The 18,100-nt window shown below is 39.1% G+C and overlaps 1 protein-coding gene across 5 annotated transcripts; it reads left to right on the plus strand.

Annotated features, from left to right (window-relative positions):
- Positions 1–357: 357 nt before the first annotated feature.
- On the plus strand, positions 358–14,625 carry cpeb1a (cytoplasmic polyadenylation element binding protein 1a). 5 transcript variants are annotated; one of them, XM_017485023.3, is made up of 13 exons: positions 358–541; positions 656–700; positions 786–869; positions 4,094–4,291; positions 5,007–5,212; positions 6,265–6,514; positions 6,669–6,782; positions 8,777–8,866; positions 8,981–9,117; positions 10,435–10,633; positions 10,723–10,817; positions 10,954–11,034; positions 13,330–14,625. In XM_017485023.3, the coding sequence occupies exons 3-13, from the start codon at positions 818–820 to the stop codon at positions 13,438–13,440; spliced, it is 1,533 nt and encodes a 510-aa protein (XP_017340512.1). In that variant the 5' UTR covers positions 358–541; positions 656–700; positions 786–817; the 3' UTR covers positions 13,441–14,625. The 5 variants fall into 5 exon arrangements, with proteins under 5 accessions (XP_017340512.1, XP_017340510.2, XP_017340511.1 ...); XM_017485021.3 differs by lacking the exon at positions 656–700 and having other exon boundaries at positions 755–869; XM_017485022.3 differs by lacking the exon at positions 358–541 and having other exon boundaries at positions 564–700.
- The last annotated feature ends 3,475 nt before the right edge of the window (positions 14,626–18,100 follow it).

An 18,100-nucleotide genomic window follows, 5' to 3' on the forward strand; every position in this document is an offset into this window, starting at 1 on the left:
AGAGAGAGAGAGTCTTAAAATCACAACTCCTGTCAGAAATATCACCTTTGTGAGGCAGATATTTGATGAAAACAGGTTTACGTTCACAATACTAACCTTTTTCTACTTTATAATAAAAGAGAAGAAATTTTTTTAAAAAATTTTTTAAAGGAAAGAAAAGAAAATGTATACATTGCTATAACAAACAAAAACAGTGAACGGGCCCAAAACTACAACTCCCCGACCTGTTGACTTTGTAATAAATAAAACGATGGTGTTTATCATATTTTATTTATTTATTTTAATATAAAGAGAGCGCCTTCATGCGTCCATGGAAGCTAATGCGACCGAAATTTCGCGAATTTTCCTTTTCTGACAGTTTATATCAGTGAAACTAGCACTGTAGTTGCTGTCAGGTTCAAACTAAAACGTGTTGCTTAAAGGGGAGGTTTGTCTGACAGACTGTCCTTGTTTAAAAGCGTTGTTGGAACTAATAAAGGTGTGTGTCATGGAGGGGAGGGGAAGCAGGATGTCTTTAGCTCAGGAAGGAATGACGGCGGGGGTAAGTTAGCATGCCCCGGGAGCTGGGTAGCAAAAGTTCTGTAGTCAAATTCTGCTTTAATATGAAATGAGAATTGCAAATATTTCCCTGTCTCCACACCCTTTAACGTTTCAGTAGCCGCGCAGCAGCCATTAGCTCTCGTGTTGTTGCTCTCGTCAAGTAAGTGAATGTGGAAAAGTTTGTCCATAACTGTGTGTTTTGACTTTTGACTAGGGGAAAGCTGTTAATATGCGATGTCATGTAGAGTCTACAGGGGCTTGCAGTGATGAAGAGGTGATGATGATGAGCAGCCTGCTGATGAAGACCTGGAACTGGAATAGCAAGACTGGTGAAAGCCCATACATCCACATCATCAGCTCTCCCCAAAAAACATTATAAACAGTCAAGAACTGTTTATAGAACTTACCTTAAAGTTAACAGTATTGTTGTTGTTGGACAGTTTGAGACTGTTTTGTACAAGCTCAAACTGTCCATGCTGAAAAAAAAACAATCACATAAGTCTAATGGTTTCCACTACAAATACCATTACAAACCATCAGCTAATCATTACAAGCATTACCGTTACCATTACTGGTCCTTAATGGTATCCAGTAGACATAACATGCCTCCAACAGAAGGAAATAAATTGCCAGTAGAGACCCACAGGGACCATTACAATTTCCATTAAAACCATTACAAATTCTATTAGGGTTTCTGTTGTTTTGTTTTTTTAAATTATAAAATTAATAACAGTTAAGTTAACTGGCATCAGGGTTGCCAGGAAGTTGGTGTAAAGTTAACAGTATGTTGCTGTTGGAGAAATCAACATTTTGGTACTGTTTTTTAAAATAATAATTTATAAACACAGGGTCAACGAGTATACAGTGAGCAAAATAATCATTCAAATCTTATTCAACTCCACCCATTTTACCATTACAGACCATTCCATCCCCCCACCCCACAAGTCTTACCTAAAGCACCTTTAAGCCTTCTCTTAATCACCCTTCATCAGTGTCAGTGTCTTACCACAGGACTGCTGAAAGTTAGAGATTTTTATTTATTTTTTGGTTGCTGGACTGATTCTCAAACCAGTGGTGACATTTAGGTGTTTAAATATTCCACCGACACCACTGCACCAGTAGCACACACACCAGTGGCACCGTCACGCGAATACTAGCTGTCCTGTAGTGTTCCCTTTCCGTTAATGGACAGTGTAGGATAGTACACTGGCATACAGTCCGCAATTATAGACCTACAAAGTACATGTATATGATAAGTGGACCTGATAAAAAATAGCAGCTTGGTGTAGGTTTTGTTAACTCAATTTTATGTGGTTCCATAAAACACACCGACTTCCATAAAACATACCAGCCTTTCAACCTTATTCACTATATAAAAACAAACCAACCAAGCTAGATTGCTTTAAATGTTACATTAATGAGTAACAAACAGTAATATACGGTATACAATAGTAATATATTCAATATCACTGTAAAATAGAGACGTTTACGTGTTAAGCAAGGTCTCAATAGGCCATAAGCAACAGCGTACATCCTGGTAATCTCATTTTTGCTCATCTGACCGTATTGAGCAGTTTATGATATTAAATAGTTGAGGTATAATCTGTAGCATAATGTGCTATATATGTAATGAAGCCCCAGGTCATGCACTGTTTTAATTCATTTGTATATGTGAGTGTTCTGCCTGCACATCCTATGTCTCCTAATGACTAAGTACATGGTCTGGAAACATGCTGTCCCAGCAAGGCCACCATGCATACATCTAATTTTAATAGTCGAAGCTTTTCCAGTGTTTGTACATGTGCTTCCTCCACCTAGCGCTTATGTAAATGGCTCCGTCTGTTGCCAGAGTGCCTGCGTCAGCACGTTTTTCTCGTTTTAAGGAAGATGCTGAATCACGTTATAGTTCACTCCAGGCACACCAGATACACACACACATCCTTGTCCCTGTGTACACATGCATATACCCCAGCATGCCTGTGTGTGTTCTGTGGTGTGTGCTCTGTCTTGGTGCTGTGGGGTAAAAAAAAAAAAAAAAAACCTTTGAGACTCTTCTTAGCACTGTATAAAATGTATTAATGATACATTTACATTAATTATACATAAATAATACATTTACATTAATTATACATAAATCTCAATTATTTATCAGTTATTAACCCAATTTAGGACCAAAATTGGCTTTTCTCTTCCACTATGTTCCTTCCAAGGTATAAATCTCTGGATCAGAATAAGACCCGTCTTTACTCATATTAAAATGCTAAATATAAACGTGATTATACTTTAAATAAATGGATGGCTAACTAAACTGTATGAATAAAACATCCAGTTAACCACTATCACAGCTTATTACGTGTAATTATATCAGGGCACCAAAAACTGTGATAACGATTCGAGTGCTACACTCCAAAATAAAAAATGTTATCTTAGCAAGTGAAAACATCCTGAATATAGTCAAATTTATCTCGTATTTCCTGTTATAAGATTGCAACAAACCACAAATAAGATTACTAAACCTATTTCTAGACATGTTTTTACTAGTTTCAAGCTTGAAAGTTTCTTATTCTGTTGGCAGAAAAAACCTTCTTTCTAAAAATAAACGCTTAATATCAGCAAAATTATCTGCCAATAGATAAAAAATAATAATAAATAAATAAAATGCAAAAAATGAAAATAAATAAATAAATAAAAATATTTTCAGTCAGTAAGACGTCAGGTTTTTTTTTTTTTTTTTTTTTTTTTGCAGTGTACTAAATGCTTTACTTTACTGTCTTCTCATATAGAATAATTCTTTGCAGCCCCTTTTAGCTCCTAGGTAATGGATATTAATGGATAAGGTCAAATGAGCATGATTGGGCCTCTGTATGGGTGTTTGTGTATTGACTGAGTGAAGGTGGGGTGTGTCGAGCCCACTCAGTAGGAAAAACCCCCCCAAAATTGTTCATTGAAACCAGCTGAATCACAGTGATTATAGGAACTAGCGTTCGCTCTGTATCTGTCTCTCTCTCGCTCTCACTCTCTCTCTCTCTCTCTCTCTCTCTCTCTCTCTCTCTCTCTCTCTCTCTCTCTCACACACACACACACACACATACCTCTGTCTCCCCCTCCCTTCATCATCTGGTCCGGCTCCAGCATCAGGCCTGACTCAGCAGAGGAAGAGGGAGGGAGGGAGGAAGCGAGTGAGAGAGAGAGAGAGAGATCTGTGTGACGAGACTACCAAGAGCAGTGCAGCGGAGATTTGGACACCATACAGAGCTAGATTAGGCTTTTGTAAGTATGCAGACCGGTAGAGTGCGTGTGTGATTAGAGAGAGTGATGTGCTGGAGCAGGGGGATGACTTTAGCAGCGAGAGAGTCACCGTTATAGTCACATGTTTAGCGTGTCAGTGATGCACACGCAGGGCTCATGGAAGCCTCACCGGGCAGCACAGCAGGTTGGCGTCTGAGTTTCTAACTGTGTTTGTTTGTTGCTTAGTATTCTTAGTTCTCTAAGCTGTTTGTGCAAGATGTTCAGTGGTACGCTCAGAAACTGTATCATTGTCTTATTCCTCTAGAACTGCCAGACACAGAATGCTCCGCGTTGGCCAGCAGGATGCCGTTCTGCAGTCAGGAGGAGCAGGAGTCTCCACTCGGCCTGCTAAGTGTCTCTGAGCTCAGTCTGGGCCTGCAGTCGCTCAGCCTGCCCTGCTGGGAGCGGCCCTGGAACTGCACTGAGCCTGAACTTCCAGCCAGGCCCAGCTCTCCGGAAAACAGTGAGTACCACAGTCAGCATAGCGCTCTATACGATATTTGATTTTCTCAAATAGTTTCTGGTGGAATATATATGAATCAGTGTATAATACGGTTATTTTCTCATCCTTGTTAACGGTTTTGTTTTGAGCCTTTAATAAGAGCCTACATAAAAGTGTGTGTTAATTAATAGTTTCTGTTATGGTCATAGATTATTCTGGAAGGTCTACGCTCACACCTTTAACTCAGGCATGACTAATCACCTCAAACACACCACCTCACCTCAAACACTAGCTCTTCTATCGATCTGTTAGCATTTGTTCAGCTCAGTTAAACAATGTTGATTATTCTTGCACCGTGTTTTAGTTACATAGGAGTTCTTTGCTCATATTAAACAAACGCTTGTATTTAAAAAAATTTTTGGAGGTCAGGGTTGCAATATAACACGTTTATAGAGCATACATACGGTTTAAAGTCTCTGTGTGCCTCATATTTGCTCTGCCCCAATTGTTTTATATAGAGCAGATGACACAGAGGCTGGTGCAGCACCCAAAGCCGCTCAATTCTGCTGTCTCATTCAGGGCCGTGTCACTCCAGGACATCGCTCTTTGTCAAAACATACTTCGTTGTTGCACGTGAAACCCCAAAAACGTAATAGTAATTCCATGATGTATGTTGTATGTTTTGCCTTATTTCTTATTTCTATGAAATGTTCTCTCTACATTGTGTGCGCTACAGTGCTGGGGTTGTGGCCGAGTCCTCTCGCCAGTGCTCTGGACAATCTGCAGGGTTTTCAGAGCCAGGGCCCTTTGGGTGGAGGAGACCTGTTGGAATATTTTCCCGGCCTGACCCGCATGACGGAGTCTCTTTCGCTGATAAACTCCGGATCTAGCAGTCCCGTCGACTCTGAGACCAGCGGTATCTCATCTGGGTCTGACCACCTGGTTAGTAAGGTTAAGAAGAGTAAATGGGAAATGGAGCAGCAATTCAAACAGGGATTTGAGGGATGGCGCCGTAGTGCACAACTAGTTGTTTGTAACTGAACTACAGGCTTGGCAGACAGTTCTAACCCTTAGATAAACATGTAAACCTTGAATTGTATTCACTGAATCAATGGAATCAATTTGAAATATTGTAGAATGGACTCAGTGGATCTTTTTTATTTTATTTTATTTGTCCATCTTTGTTAATTACCATCATCTTGCTGCTGGAGCAAAATTCCAGGTCAACTGTACTTCTTCATTGTTTGAGTGAGAGAGGAATTTTGTTAGCCATAATTGTCAAACCTTGAACCATTTACTACCATCATTCAACTAGCATCTGGATTGTTTTGTTTCGCTGACTGGTGTATTGCTTTGATCATATACCCTGACCAACCAAGAAACCATGACACCTTAACACCCATATCGACTAGTACAAAAAAAAACAACGCAACAACTCGTAATCAGTCTGAAAAAGTCTTTGGTGACGGATAATGAATGTGTTTTAGATGTTCTTTGTAGGGTCTGGCAGCTTGAATTAAGCTAAGGAGTGTCTTCTTTAGACCTCAGGCCTTTATTAAATTTTTTATAAAATTTATAATGGTAAATTAGAGTGTACGTAATTAAAGACAGGACGAACGATGGTTGGTCCCATGACCACCTGTCTACAGATTATACATGACTTTACGGCCTGTATGTAGCTCTGAAAGGGTTAATGAGTTTTGCTAGCTGTTTTGATGTATCATTTGATTATTTAAGAAGACAGATTGTGAAACGGGGAAGTGACTGCAAGAAATATTCGTTTCGTGGTAAAATCTTCCATTAACAAGATATACTTGTGGAAGGCAAGGCTTCTTCTAGCCTGACTACCTGCTAAGTGTACTGTAATCAGATCACTGGCAGGATGTACAGAGAGAGCAGGACTGAAAGATTAAATACCACAGCTATGGCGTAATGCATTTCATTTGCAGTATTAACGATATCAAAACATCGTTGCAATTTCCTTTCTTTCCTAGACCAGTTTACAGACCTCTCCTCCTATGAAGTTCCACCTGTTTGACACTCAGAAAGAGGCTCTGTTGCCTAGCATAGGGCAGCGAGAAAACTCTATCTCTCCTCTCGCTCCCACCCTCCCTGCTGCACTTGAAGAGTCACTGGCTAAATGCTGGACCAGAACAGCCCCCTGGCCCAGCTGGAGCAGCCAGAATGCACGAGAGCAGACGTTCAGCATTGAGACGAAGGCTCAGCTGCACAAACAGGCTGCAGGTAGTGTTCAGCTAGCATGCTAACATCAACAAACACCAGTGTCGAGCAAAATCACTGTTGGGTAGAAGTGTATTAGTGCTTGTGTTTGCTTGGTGCTGTAATTCAAGTTGATTTGCTTTATTGAGAATTTCGTGAAAATCTTGGTTTCTCATAGCAACAAATGAAGCTACTTGTACCTGGGCTGGACAGCTGCCTCCACGCATCTACAAAAACCCCATCTACTCCTGTAAAGTGTTCCTGGGAGGAGTGCCGTGGGACGTCACAGAGAGTAATATTCACACACAATAATAAACACGCACAAATGAATCGATCCACATTGGAACGTACAGTAGTTCTTGATTCATAACTTCACCAGATGAAATTTGTGTGAGATTATATATGAATTATAAAACAGTGCTGTCAAGTTCTCGAATCTGATTGGTCAGAAGGTTTGACGCACAAAAAATTGTGTGTAATTTTACATACACAAATCGTGTGTAAAGAAGGTGTTGATTAAGGTTCTCATAACAAAACACTAGTTCAGACCGTACTTCCGACTACAAGGCCAATCGCATGTTCATATTAATGCGCCTGTTCTGACAAACGATCGTTTCTAGAGTAACATACGATACATTTTCCGTGAGGAGATTTTTAGCATTTTGGGAAGGAGTCTGCAGTGTCAGCGCTTTGTAACAGTCAGAGGTAAAGCTGCAACTTTTCTTGGTGATGTAACCGTGCATTTTTTTTTTATTATTAACTTCAAGAGAGCGAAAGAGAGAGAGTTATATAAACTGATAAGATGATGACATAATTCCTTGAAATTTTTTTTTTAAAATCATGCTGTTATTGTAAAATAATCAACTCCAAGCTGTTTCTCATCACATCGGCCTGACGTTTATTATTTTTCTATAACAGCACACCCTGTTATCCAATCAGCCAATCATGTAGCAGCAGTGCAATGCATAAAATCATGCCGATATTGGAGTATAGTGCTTCACTTAATGTTCATATCAAATGTCAGAATGAAACAAACGCGATCTCGGTGACTTTGATCCTGGCATGGGTGTTGGTACGAGATGGGCCGGTTTGAGTACTTCACATCCAGTGATGGCAGCTCTGTGGGCGGAAAACAGGAATCTGATTGTACATTGGGAACAGACTCCCCAAAACTGGATATTTAAAGATGAGAAAAAGGTAGCCTGGTCTATTTTCAGTCTTCAACAGTCCAGTTTTAGTGAATATTTCATGTGAACATGTATCTGCTTGATTTTATGCACTGCATTGCTGCTACATGATTGGCTGTGAAAAAGTATCCTGTTTTCTTTTATGTTTGTATATTTGTGACACTTAATTGTTTCACACAATTTAATATAAGACAAAGACAACCTGAATAAACACAAAATACAGTTTTTAAGTGATCTTTTTATTTATTGATAGAAAACGGCTATCCAATGACCCTGAGTTACTAAATCAACCAATTAACCAAATCTAATGTGAACTTTATGAATGTACTACTGCAACCAATGGCCAATATCTACAAGGGCTTCCATTATATGGATGTTTTCCCCCCTTAAATATCTAGAAATGTGAATTTTTACATTTGGTTTAATGTTTTTTTTTTTCTAATTATATTTGTGGCATCTAATAAGGTCTTAACGTGCACCTATTATGATTTTTCAGATGTTCCCTTTCATGTAGTGTGTTATAGAGCTGTTTGTGAACGTACAAACGTCTGCAAAGTTTCAAAAATCAAAGCGCACGACAAACGGAGTTAACGACTCCCAAAAGAAGGAACCGTTTCTGAACAGCTGAAACGAGTCGTTAGTGATTCCAGACTTTACTTCCCGTACTAACCTACGTAGGTTTGTAACAAAAAGCCCCGCCTCTGGTCTTCATCGGCTGCTCGTAGACAGACGGAGCTGAAACTAATTACGGTAATGGGCATTTCCTTTTCTGACACACGCTGACAGCACTAGACCAATCACAACAGACTGGGACATCTGAACGGAGGAGTTTAGAACGAATCCTTTAGAACGGATCATTGAATGAATCGTTTATGACACTTGGGGGGAAAAAGGTAATGCTTCAATTTAAATGATGAGCACATTAAAGTGTTTTTCGACCTCAGATGCAGGTAAATCTATTGTTTGAGTCCTTTAAAACTAAATTAGGCACCTTTCAAAACCATAATAGGTGCACTTTAATTGGGATTTTATTTAACAGCAGACCCCCTGAATTTATGAGTAAATAAAAGCATGTTTTTGCATGTCTCTGTTTCTTCAGGTAGCCTTCTGAACACATTTAGTGTGTTTGGATCTCTAAAAGTGGAATGGCCTGATAAGGATGGTAAACACTCTCAATGCCCGCCTCAAGGTAACCAGCCTAGTGGAAATGCAGTTCTGACAGTTTCCATACCTATTCCTACCTTATTAAATGAGTGATCTTGTTAACAAATAACGAAGCTATTCAATCATTGGTTCTCTGTAGGTTATGTGTACCTAGTGTTTGATTTTGAGAAATCAGTGAAGGCTTTGCTGCAGGCCTGCAGCCAGCGTCACCTGCTTCCTACAGATTACCTGGAGTACTTCTACAAGATTTCTAGCAAGAAGATACGCTGTAAGGTGGTGAGTATAACGTACAGGCATGGATTCTATTGGGTCTTGGTTTTTTTTTCATGAGGTATGCCTCCAAACAGATGCCTTGCAGCTTTTAAGCAAACATCAAAAAAGCAGGCAAAAGAAGCTTTCCCTAAACTGCAATGCAAAAATTGTCAGCATGAAGCCAGATTATGTAATGAAAAAAGTTATTGGCTAAATCCACATGGTTACCATAGGTAGCATCCTGTTTTCACGTGTGGTTTTGGAAGGAATAGATATAGATAGGGCTGGGCAATATGTTGACGTAATGTCGATATTGTGATGTCATGATACACGATATCCTGGGTATCGTAATATCTTTTAAAACTTCCAATAAAATAAGTTTTTCGTAAATAAAAACTGGCTTTGGAAGCAGATTTCATGACGTTTTCTACGGTCTGAACCTCTTGAAAAGTTTTCAAAAGGATTTTTTTATTTTATTTATTTATTTATTTATTTTACATATTTTAAACCTTTTACTGAATCTCTTTTCTCAGTTTAATTTATTTTTGTACACATGAAATAAAAATATCAAATTATTCGTTCGTAAGAAACGTCTTAGAAATATCGTGATATGATATTCGTGTCATATTCAGTCCCTCCAGGATTTTGAAGCTAACTCTGATATATTCGTAGGCGCTTACGATTCGAAAATCTTCCGCAAGACGCATCATGTGACATCGTCAGAACACGCGTTCGGAGAAGCCCTCTTCGATTCATGCGCATCGAACACGAGTACAGCTAAAGAGGTCTCGTTATCAACAAACATCACTGCGAAAGGCCGTGCAAAACAATTTTGTGCAATTGGAATTTCGCCAATTCAAGGAGTTTTTCACAAAAAAAGCACAAAAAAACTCGCAAATTTAAAAAAAAAAACAAAAAAAAACCAATAAAATCTAAAGAACAAAATCGAGCATTTTTGGCCGCAACAATCACAAAAAAAAAGCCTCCAGAAAATCCTATATGGACTGCATATTGGAAATGCTTAACTAGCTTAGGTAACACATTTGCTAAAACCTGGAACTACTGCGATTCGTATGGTACCATATGCTGTCGGATCAGATATGCCATATGCTATCATACAAACTATACTGCTAAAAATAACTCCTCATCAGAATGCCACTACTTATTTCTTGCATTTATATTCAACAAGTTCAGTATATGTATTAACAAGTGGATGGAAATGCCACTATTGAGTACTGGTTGCTATAACACTGTGTCAGCTGAGATTTCTTTCACCTCAGCAGGACAGACTGAGATATATAGGAATTGTGTTCAAAACCTCTCTTTCTCACATACACATAGGTGCAGGTGATCCCATGGGTGATCACAGACAGTAGTTTTGTGTGCTCCCCGTCGCTGCGGTTCTTCCCCAGTAGAACAGTGTTTGTTGGGGCTCTGCACGGCATGCTGACGGCTGAAGCTTTGGCTCAGATCATGAAGGAACTGTTCGGGGAGGTCGTGTACGCCGGGCTTGACACGGACAAGCACAAATATCCAATAGGTCTGCCTTCACATCCCTGACTGCTTCATGTGCCATTGTCATCAACATTACATTACGACAGTTCAGTTTGTGATATTCGGCTGTTGCAGGGTCTGGACGCGTGACGTTCAGGAACCAGAAGAGTTACCTGAAAGCATTGACTGCTGCATTTGTGGAAATCAAGACTACCAAATTCACCAAGAAGGTAGGATGGGAATTATTTATGGACAGAAATATTCCTACATCATTTTCAGTCCAGTTTTTTTTTTTAAGGGAATTAGAGTAATTTTCACTATCAACTTTATGTATATGTTCATGCTTTTGTTTTCCACTTGGTTTAGGTTCAGATTGATCCATACCTTGATGATTCCATGTGCCAAATATGTAATTGTCAGCCAGGCCCCTTCTTCTGTAGAGATCAGGTGAGAGAGTAAACGCTGTGCTCTATTAAATATTGTAAGCACTGCTTTGTAGTCTATGACTCCAATAGAATGATACAAAGAAGTACAAAGCCAGTAAATGGTTATATATGATCAGGGCTGATCTTCAAGCCTTAGATGCCACGGTAGCTCCCTTGAGCAAGGGGCCTCTCTCCTCCATGGCTGACCATCCACTCTGACTCCAGCTTCCTCACAAGATGGGATATGCAAAATAAAAACAATTTCATTGTAATTTACATGTACAGTCAGGTTCATAAGTATTTGGACAGTGACACAATTTTCATCATTTTGACTCTGTACACTAGAGATGTAACAGAATGAAAATTTCATATCACGATTAACTTGACCACAATTATCACGGTATTGGTAAAATGTGCTGAAAATGTACAAAATGTACTGATACACACACTGAAATCATTTAAACAGGTTTTAAACTTGACTATAAAGTGATTGATGGTTGTCACTAAGCTTGCTGTGATAGTCGGTACATGGTGTTCGGCCACACACCGATTACATCACTTGCCTACTGTGGCACCGCCCCTACTGTCATTTTTGATTTTTTATAGTAATAAAAATCATTTAGTTCAGTTTGAGAACGGACACTACAATTAAAAACTGAACACGTTTGCTCAATTCAGCATGAGCCGAATGAGTCGTAGCACAGATCAGCATTTTAGAGTCGGATTTCATTTAGCACGTGACGAGAGTGAGGCGAGCTGACTGACAGGAAGAGTGACGCGAGCTGACTGACAAGAAGAGTGAGGCGAGCTGACTGACAAGAAGAGTGAGGCGAGCTGACTGATAGGAAGAGTGACAGGAAAATAATTGACACGCTGGTCGGAAAAAATAAGTGTCTCTTTTATCGCGCCGCAAATGATTGCACCCAGTGTGACAGCTCCATAGGGATCTATTGTTTCGAATCAAGAGCGTCATCGCATCAAACATTCACTTCGCTTAATCGTGCTCAGTGTGAAACGCCCTTAACGATGGCCTCCTTCACTTGCATCGACACCTCTTTGGGCCGCAAATTGAGAGTTCAGCTACCATACACTTGGAATCAACTCCAAACCTTTTAACTACTTCAGTTTTCATGAAATAATGAGGAAACAGCCCACACCTGGCCATGAAACTGTTATCAGTCAATTGTCCAATGACTTTTGAGCCGCCTACGGGGAAGTCTACACTTCAATCACATCTTGATTTCATTTCAAATGCATTGTGTCACTGTCCACATACTTATGGACCTGACTGTGTATGTATGTGTATTAAGAATAAAAGCTTTTCTTCTGCAATCTTCCATGAAGTGATGGGTGACAAATTAATGGAAAACAATTGTAGCTCTGTTAGGTCATTAAGTGCAATCAGGAGAACACGTGTAGGTTTCAGTTTTATTAAAAGCATTAGATGCAGACAAATCAGAAGGATCAAGCCGTAACTGAAAGCCAGACTTCAGAAGGTCAGGCAGTTGGCAGTAAAGTAGGTGAGAGGTTGATAACTAGACAGGTGTGTTTGAACAGGGTGTTTTGTAATGGTAAATAATTGCATGTTATCAGAAGTCTGGCGATTGAGAACTGCATAGGTGTACTCTGTCTGGTCGCCAGCAGACATGAAGGCTGGCAGAGGATCTTGGGAAATGTAGTTTGTTTGACTCACGCAGACATGACAGTTATGCTGTAGGAGACATTTTGCTGTACACATGTATTGCACATTGTATTGCTGTAATTAATAATAATAATGAATAGTAGGAAGATAAAAACAGCTCTTGTTCTTACAACTGACTTTTCTCCTGTAGTCAACCTGAGGACATTGTGCGGCAGATTCAGTATAGACGGTGTAAAAACGCAGATTTGCATTCGATTTTCTAAAACAACGCAATAAGTTCAGATTTCTTTACTAATGCAGATTTCTCAAATAATTTGGAAAAAATCAGTATTTGCCATCCGTTTCTCCTGCAAGCTTTTTAGCTGATGCAGGCTTACAGTTGAAGTTCTCCATCACTTCTGTGAACAGGAAATGATCCAACCTCAGAGACATTGACCAATGAAAACATTTCATTAGCTCTTTGTTTACATTCAAAGCATGTTGTTTTAAATATATTATACTGAACTTGGCATTTTAACTAAATTTGTAGTGTAATGTTGCCAAGTGACCGGGGAATCACAACAAGAGCCATGCATTGTACTCCCAATCATGGCTTTAAACATCCCCACTGAAAACAATCTGAACTGGCTTTTACTGAATCTGTTGTAATGCAATGTTTTGATGGATCTCTCTCAGACTTGCTTTCAGTACTACTGCCGCTCCTGTTGGCACTGGCATCACTCAGTGGACATGCTGAGTGGTCACCGGCCTCTGATGCGCAACCAGAAGAGCCTGAACCCATGCTAAACAGCCGGCGCAAACTGTAACTCCGCCGCTAGCCCAGAGGTTTACAGGATCACCCGATCCACAGAGGATTAACCGTGCCATCTTATCAGCTCACGGAGCCGAGACGGAGAATGACTGTAGAAAGTTCATGTGTTGCACTGCTTTCTCTCTTTTCGCTGTTTACTCGTTCACTAAGGCACTGTGTAGCGTGACGTGCCGAGTGATGGTGGCCCATTTGCACCATTACCAGGGCAACCATCACCATGGAGATAAGCCCAGATTTCTGCGGGTGGCAAATAGAAAAATGCCTCCCTGTTTTGCCTGTTTTTAGAGTTTTCCCCCACATCATTGTGTTTGAATTTTTTCAAATGCATGGCATCTGTAATTATTATTTATCATGTAAGTCTAGTAGCCTTTATGTTGGCAGTTTTGTCAGTACATTATTAGTATTATTACTGATTAACCTTAAGTCAAAGGGCCCTTTTATCTGGTGTTTTAAGTAATTAAGTTTTTTTATTTACACACTCGTTTTTCCAGCTTTACTGAGTTAAGATGTAGATGTCGTTGCCCTGTGGATCATTTCGAACTACCTGGAGTAGGTATTTTTAATTTTTTTCTTAACCATTCAGAAATGTTCATGTGCAGCAGCATGAAACATCCCATATTTTGCTGCCATCGCTGGTTAGGAACAGTCAGAGTGTGGACTGTACATAGTTTTAATCGAATCGTTGCACTTTAAACCTGTAGTTTTAAATCTACTCTTATACAACTGTTGAATGGGAGAGTTGTTTAAGCATGATCTTTTATTTTACTGGTACTGTTTCTGGTCCTGTTCCTAGTGAATTGAGCTAACTCTGGTTCAAGGCCTATTGATTGTAAACCATTCTAGATCAAATGCAATTTAACTCCCTGTTTTGTTTAGGATTTAAGGCTCTGTGCCAAAGAAAGATCTGGTCTTTCTCTACCTTTCTCTCTCTCTCTCTCTCTCTCTCTCTCTCTCTCTCTCTCTCTCTCTCTCTCTCTCTCTCTCTCTCTCTCTCTCTCTCTCATTTTTTATTGAGGTTTGTTGTGCTGAGCTTGTTGCCTGGTCCAACTGCTTTTTTAGAGTCTAAAAATCTCTACCTCATTGGTCTGCGAGTGTTGCCATGGTTACATAACTTGGAGGTTGTTTCAGTTGGGCACAATAAAGTTGTTGAAGTATTACAAGTCTGTTTAATTTCTTTGCCTTTTTTTTTTTTTTTTTTTTTTTAAATATATGTTGTTGTTGTTTTAAAATAATACATACACTGTGAACCCTGATCAGTTTTGTTTACTCAAACCATTTGATGGAACCCATCGACTCAAATCATTTACGTCTGAAAACTAGCATTTTAAAGGTGTTTGTATTTTTATATTGTGTACATGCAAGTTTACAAGCATAAGACAAAAAGTTGAAGTAGTAATCACTCAACATAGTAAGTAGTCGTGACTTCTTAACGTTATTACTACTTAACATCGTTTATTTTATAGATTTTTTTTCTCCATAGATAGCGCGTTGGTTTTTTTTTTTGTTTTGTTTTTTTGTCTTATTTTACTGTTAGTTAAGTAACTTGAGCTGCTTGAGTTGACTACCAAAAAGCTACTGTTGAGCCCATGACCTCAACTCAGCTATACACTTGTATTGTATCCTGTCACAAATGTTGTTTTGGGCAAAAGCATCTGACAAATTAATAAACATAAATATATTCCAAAAATAATTGGTACAATGAAATAATTGTTACATATGTTTTAATGTTTTAAGGCACTACAGAGTCAGTCATATGGGAGGATATTCATTCTATATTATATACATATATTCGTTGGACTGAATAAGACACTACTGACATGGTATGATAAATGCCAGGTATCTCAGATAGAATATTCACTGTGCAGAGAGAGCGAGTTAAAGAGACACTTCATTCAAAAACGTAACCATTGTATTGTAATTCAATTCAATTTTATTTGTATAGCGCTTTGAACATTTTCTCAGAGCAGCTTTACAGAAATATATAAACACGGGATACGGATTTTAAGTGTGTGAATTTATCCCTATTAAGCAAGCCGGTGGTGAGGAAACACTCCCTAAGAATGATATGAAGAAGAAACCTTGAGAGGAAGCGGACTCAGAAGGAAACCCGTCCTCATCTGGGTAACAACGGATAGTGTGAAAGTAAACGAAAGTTAATTATGGTTTAATATGAAGTCCTTGTTGAACTAGTCCACTGTTCACTAAAGGAGACCTGAGTGCATGTGGTAATTGCAGTCCCGAGGCCATCGCTGCAACCGTAGTCCCAGCAACCACAGCGAGAACGTCCATGTGGAATTGAGGTCCAAAACCATTTCCATGGTACTACAAGCGACACCATCCTCAGCAATCTCCAGGTCGTCCTCATGTAGCCTCCAGTTGATGAGAGCTCCATCCAGAGGTAGGGCATCAGGATGGATCAGGCAGGTCCGGAGAGCAGAAAGGGTCAGGATCACTGGCATCTCCATAATATCATGTATGGCTCAACAGGAGAGAGGGAGAGCTTGTTAGGTAAACATCCTCACCTCTTACAGCGATGACACCATCATCTCCAGAACAGGAGTTCCTTGTTTGGGTACTGGGACAAACCTCTCCTGATGTCACACCTTTTAGAATGAAGTCAATTTTCAACTGTAACGGTTTGTGTCAGATATGTGTATGTTGGCTGTTTCTTGTATTTATTTCTTACATCTCTGCAATTTGGTAAATAAAGCTACTGCTAGAAATTAGAATATCTGTTCAAATGCAGGCTAACTTTCATGTCTGGATTATAGTCTAAGACGAGGTTCTCAAAATGTTTCCAGCACAGACCCCTTAAACTGCAACATCTCGGTTTAACAGATCTATTTAATCCCATAATCCAATTATTTGAATATTGGGATTATATTTTGACTATTTAGTGAGCTGTTTTTCATTCCCAAACTGTCCACCCACAACACATTTTTACTCAAATGTGCCAATTAAGTGAACAAGTTAACGTTATTTATGAGCGCTACTGATATTCAGTACTGTACAAAAGTAAAAGAAATGCTGTAGAGCAGAGATGCCTTCAAAAATAATGAAATTAAATGTTTCTACATTTAAAAAATAATAGTATAAAAAGCAGTAGACAGTAGTAAATGAAAGGCAATATTTGGTGTGATGACGCTTTGCTTTAAAATAAAAATAGTAGTCTCGGGTAGAATTAGTGCAGTTTTATAAGGAAATGAGCTAGAAGTTTCACTGAGCATTGTGCAGAACCAGACACGGTTCTTCGGGAGACTTTTATTTTTGTAGCAAAACCCAGCAGATTGTGTTTTTTGTCTGAAAAGTGGTCTGTTACTTAATATGCTGCTTTCTTTACTGACATACAAACATTTTTCCGTAGCATTTAATTTTGTGCTGGAAAACTAATATTTGGAAATCTAAAATCTTTTTATACTGACTTGATAATGCAGAAGTCATAAAATAAAAAAATCTAGAACAAAGTTTATACAATAAAAAAATATAGGGTGCCTAAGGCTTTAACACAGTGCTGTATATGGCATTATTTCACATTAAACTGAATCCAGAACATGAATCAGCTTCTTTTTCCGGTCTTCAAGACATCATGATATTAATTCACTAGGCCTACATTAATTTGGTAGACTTGATGGGACTAACAAAGCAAATAAAAGCAAATGAGGGAGATATCAGGCATGTTGTGTGTGTGTGTGTGTGTGTGTGTGTGTGTGTGTGTGTGTGTGTGTGTGTGTGTGTGTGTGTGTGTGTTCACTAAATTCCTTAGTAAACTCTGACAAGCTGGCCAACTTAAAGCAGATGCAACTCTATGATTCAGCCTTATATAAATATAACTTCATATAATGATGAGGAAGAAGGTGGTTGAAATGCATCAGTCTGGGAAGGGTTACAAAGCTATTTCAAAGGCTCTGGGACTCCAAAGATCCACACTGAGGGCCATTATCTCCAAATGGAAAAACTTGGCACAGTAGTGATCCTTCTCAGAAGTGTCTAACCTTCCAAAATTCCTCCAAGAGCACAGCAACTACTCATCCAGCAAGTTACAAAAGAGCCAAGGACAACATCAAAGGATCTACAGGCCTCTCTTACATCAATAAAGGTCACTGTTCATGACTCCACTATCAGAAAGACACTGAGAAAAAATGGCATCCATGGAAGAGTGGCGAGGTGAAAAGCACTGCAGACCCAGAAGAACATTAAGACTCATCTGAATTTTGCCAAAACACACCTTGATGATCCTCAAACCTTTTGGGAGAATGTTCTGTGGACTGATGAGTCGAAAATGGAACTGTTTGGAAGACAGGTGTCCCGTTACATCTGCCGTAAACCAAACACAGTCTTCCACAAAAAAGAACATCATAACTACGGTCAAGCATGGTGGAGGTAGTGTGATGGTGTGGGGATGCTTTGCTGCTTCAGGACCTGGGCAACTTACAATAATTGAGGAAAACATGAATTCTGCTCTCTACCAGAAAATCCTAAAGGAGCACTGTATATGATTTTCAGTAATGGTTACAATACTGTGACTTTGTTTTATATTTTATATAAAACATTACTGTGGTGTCATGACAAAATGCAGGTAGTGACATTTCTTCTGTTCTTATGATTGTGAAATATGTTACAGTAAATAATAATAAT

Source organism: Ictalurus punctatus, chromosome 14 (assembly GCF_001660625.3).
Source record: "Ictalurus punctatus breed USDA103 chromosome 14, Coco_2.0, whole genome shotgun sequence".
NCBI classification, from domain to species: Eukaryota; Metazoa; Chordata; class Actinopteri; order Siluriformes; family Ictaluridae; genus Ictalurus; species Ictalurus punctatus.